Source organism: Mandrillus leucophaeus, unplaced genomic scaffold, assembly GCF_000951045.1.
Source record: "Mandrillus leucophaeus isolate KB7577 unplaced genomic scaffold, Mleu.le_1.0 Scaffold40, whole genome shotgun sequence".
Taxonomy (NCBI): domain Eukaryota; kingdom Metazoa; phylum Chordata; class Mammalia; order Primates; family Cercopithecidae; genus Mandrillus; species Mandrillus leucophaeus.
This window is the reverse complement of record NW_012104254.1, coordinates 4,709,265-4,710,570: the sequence shown is the minus strand read 5'-3', so window position 1 is coordinate 4,710,570 and position 1,306 is coordinate 4,709,265. Positions and strand designations below refer to the sequence as shown.

The following is a 1,306-nucleotide window of genomic DNA, read 5'->3' as shown; positions in this document are numbered from 1 at the left end:
ACGCGGGAGCCGCGCGGGACCCAAGCAGTTTTTCCGAGCAGCCGCCAGGCTCAGCCCCGCTCCCAGCCTCGCTGCGCAGCCAGAGACCTGCTATGGCCACGTCTATACTCGGGGTAAGTCGCAAGCGCGGCAATGCATTTGCTTGTTTTAACCGGAGTAATTTTTCGTTATGGCTTCTGGAGTCTGCGGCTCCCGAGAAACTGTTGCTGCTGGACTGCAGCTTCAGCTTCTATTAGCACTTGCCACATTTCTGGGACTGATTTTTTTCCCAAGTTTTTGGAACCCAGCAGATGCCTTTGCAAGAAAAGGCCTTCTTAATGAAGTCCTTTTTTACTTGGTTTCAAAGAAAAGCTAGAGGTTTCTTTTCTTCCCCTCGTGATTTATACCCCACCCCCCGCCTTGCTTTGGGGATTTTGTTGCAATTATGCGACAGTGGTGTTTCCAGAAAACAGTCTTAATCGTTTTGCAGTCCATCTAGTCACGCTAATAAATATTTACATTTCCGCGGCTCCCCAGTTCGCCCGTGACTTTGAAAATACGTCTCTGGCCGCTTATCCTCGGATTGTTGTTTTCATAATCGCTGTGTTTGTGTGTGTGTCAACTTTAAAACCAAACGTTTTCTATTAAAAAAGAAAAGTCAAGTCGTAGCCACCCTGGGAGTGCTGCAAGTTTCGCCCGTCCCTGGCTGCTGTTTCGGCCGCCTCCGCCCTCGCCCGGTGTTTGTTGTCTCTGGTCTCTGTGTTTACCTTCGCGCGTCACCCCGAAGGGCGACTTGGGGTCTTCTGGGAGAGGAGCCGGTTTACCGCGACAACCCAAGTCCGGTTGTAGTCAGGGTTGCAGCGACTGAGGCGGGGAACACGGAGGCATCTTTGATTTACAGCCTCAGCGAAGAGCAACTTTCCGGCCCCCGGACCTTCGCCGCGGTGATGGCCACTGTCCCGCGCCCGGTGCGGTGACTCTTCCGCGGGCGCGTGGGGAGGAGGCGCGAGGCGGGGAGCTAGGACCCCCCCGGGAGCAGCCGCAGGGGACGAGGCTGCTCACGGGTGCACTTTCTTTCTTCCCCACTTCCTCCTGCCCTCCTCCTCCTTGCTCCCTCCCCCATCCTACCCACTTTAGGAAGAGCCGCGCTTCGGAACGACCCCGTTGGCCATGCTAGCGGCGACCTGCAACAAGATCGGCAACACGAGCCCGCTGACGACGCTGCCGGAGTCGAGCGCCTTCGCCAAAGGCGGCTTTCACCCCTGGAAGCGCTCCTCGTCCAGCTGCAACCTCGGCTCCAGCCTCTCGGGCTTCGCAGTGGCCACCG

At 57.0% G+C, this 1,306-nt stretch overlaps 1 protein-coding gene across 1 annotated transcript in view; it reads left to right on the top strand.

The window, feature by feature from the left end:
• Nucleotides 1–8: 8 nt before the first annotated feature.
• SP9 (Sp9 transcription factor) overlaps nt 9–1,306 on the top strand; it is a 5,850-nt gene continuing 4,552 nt past the window's right edge. Inside the window, exons 1-2 of the mRNA XM_011991962.1 lie at nt 9–113; nt 1,117–1,305. Of these exons, the coding sequence (XP_011847352.1) occupies nt 93–113; nt 1,117–1,305 (210 nt within the window). The 5' untranslated portion in view covers nt 9–92. The remainder of the gene's footprint in view (nt 114–1,116; nt 1,306) is intronic.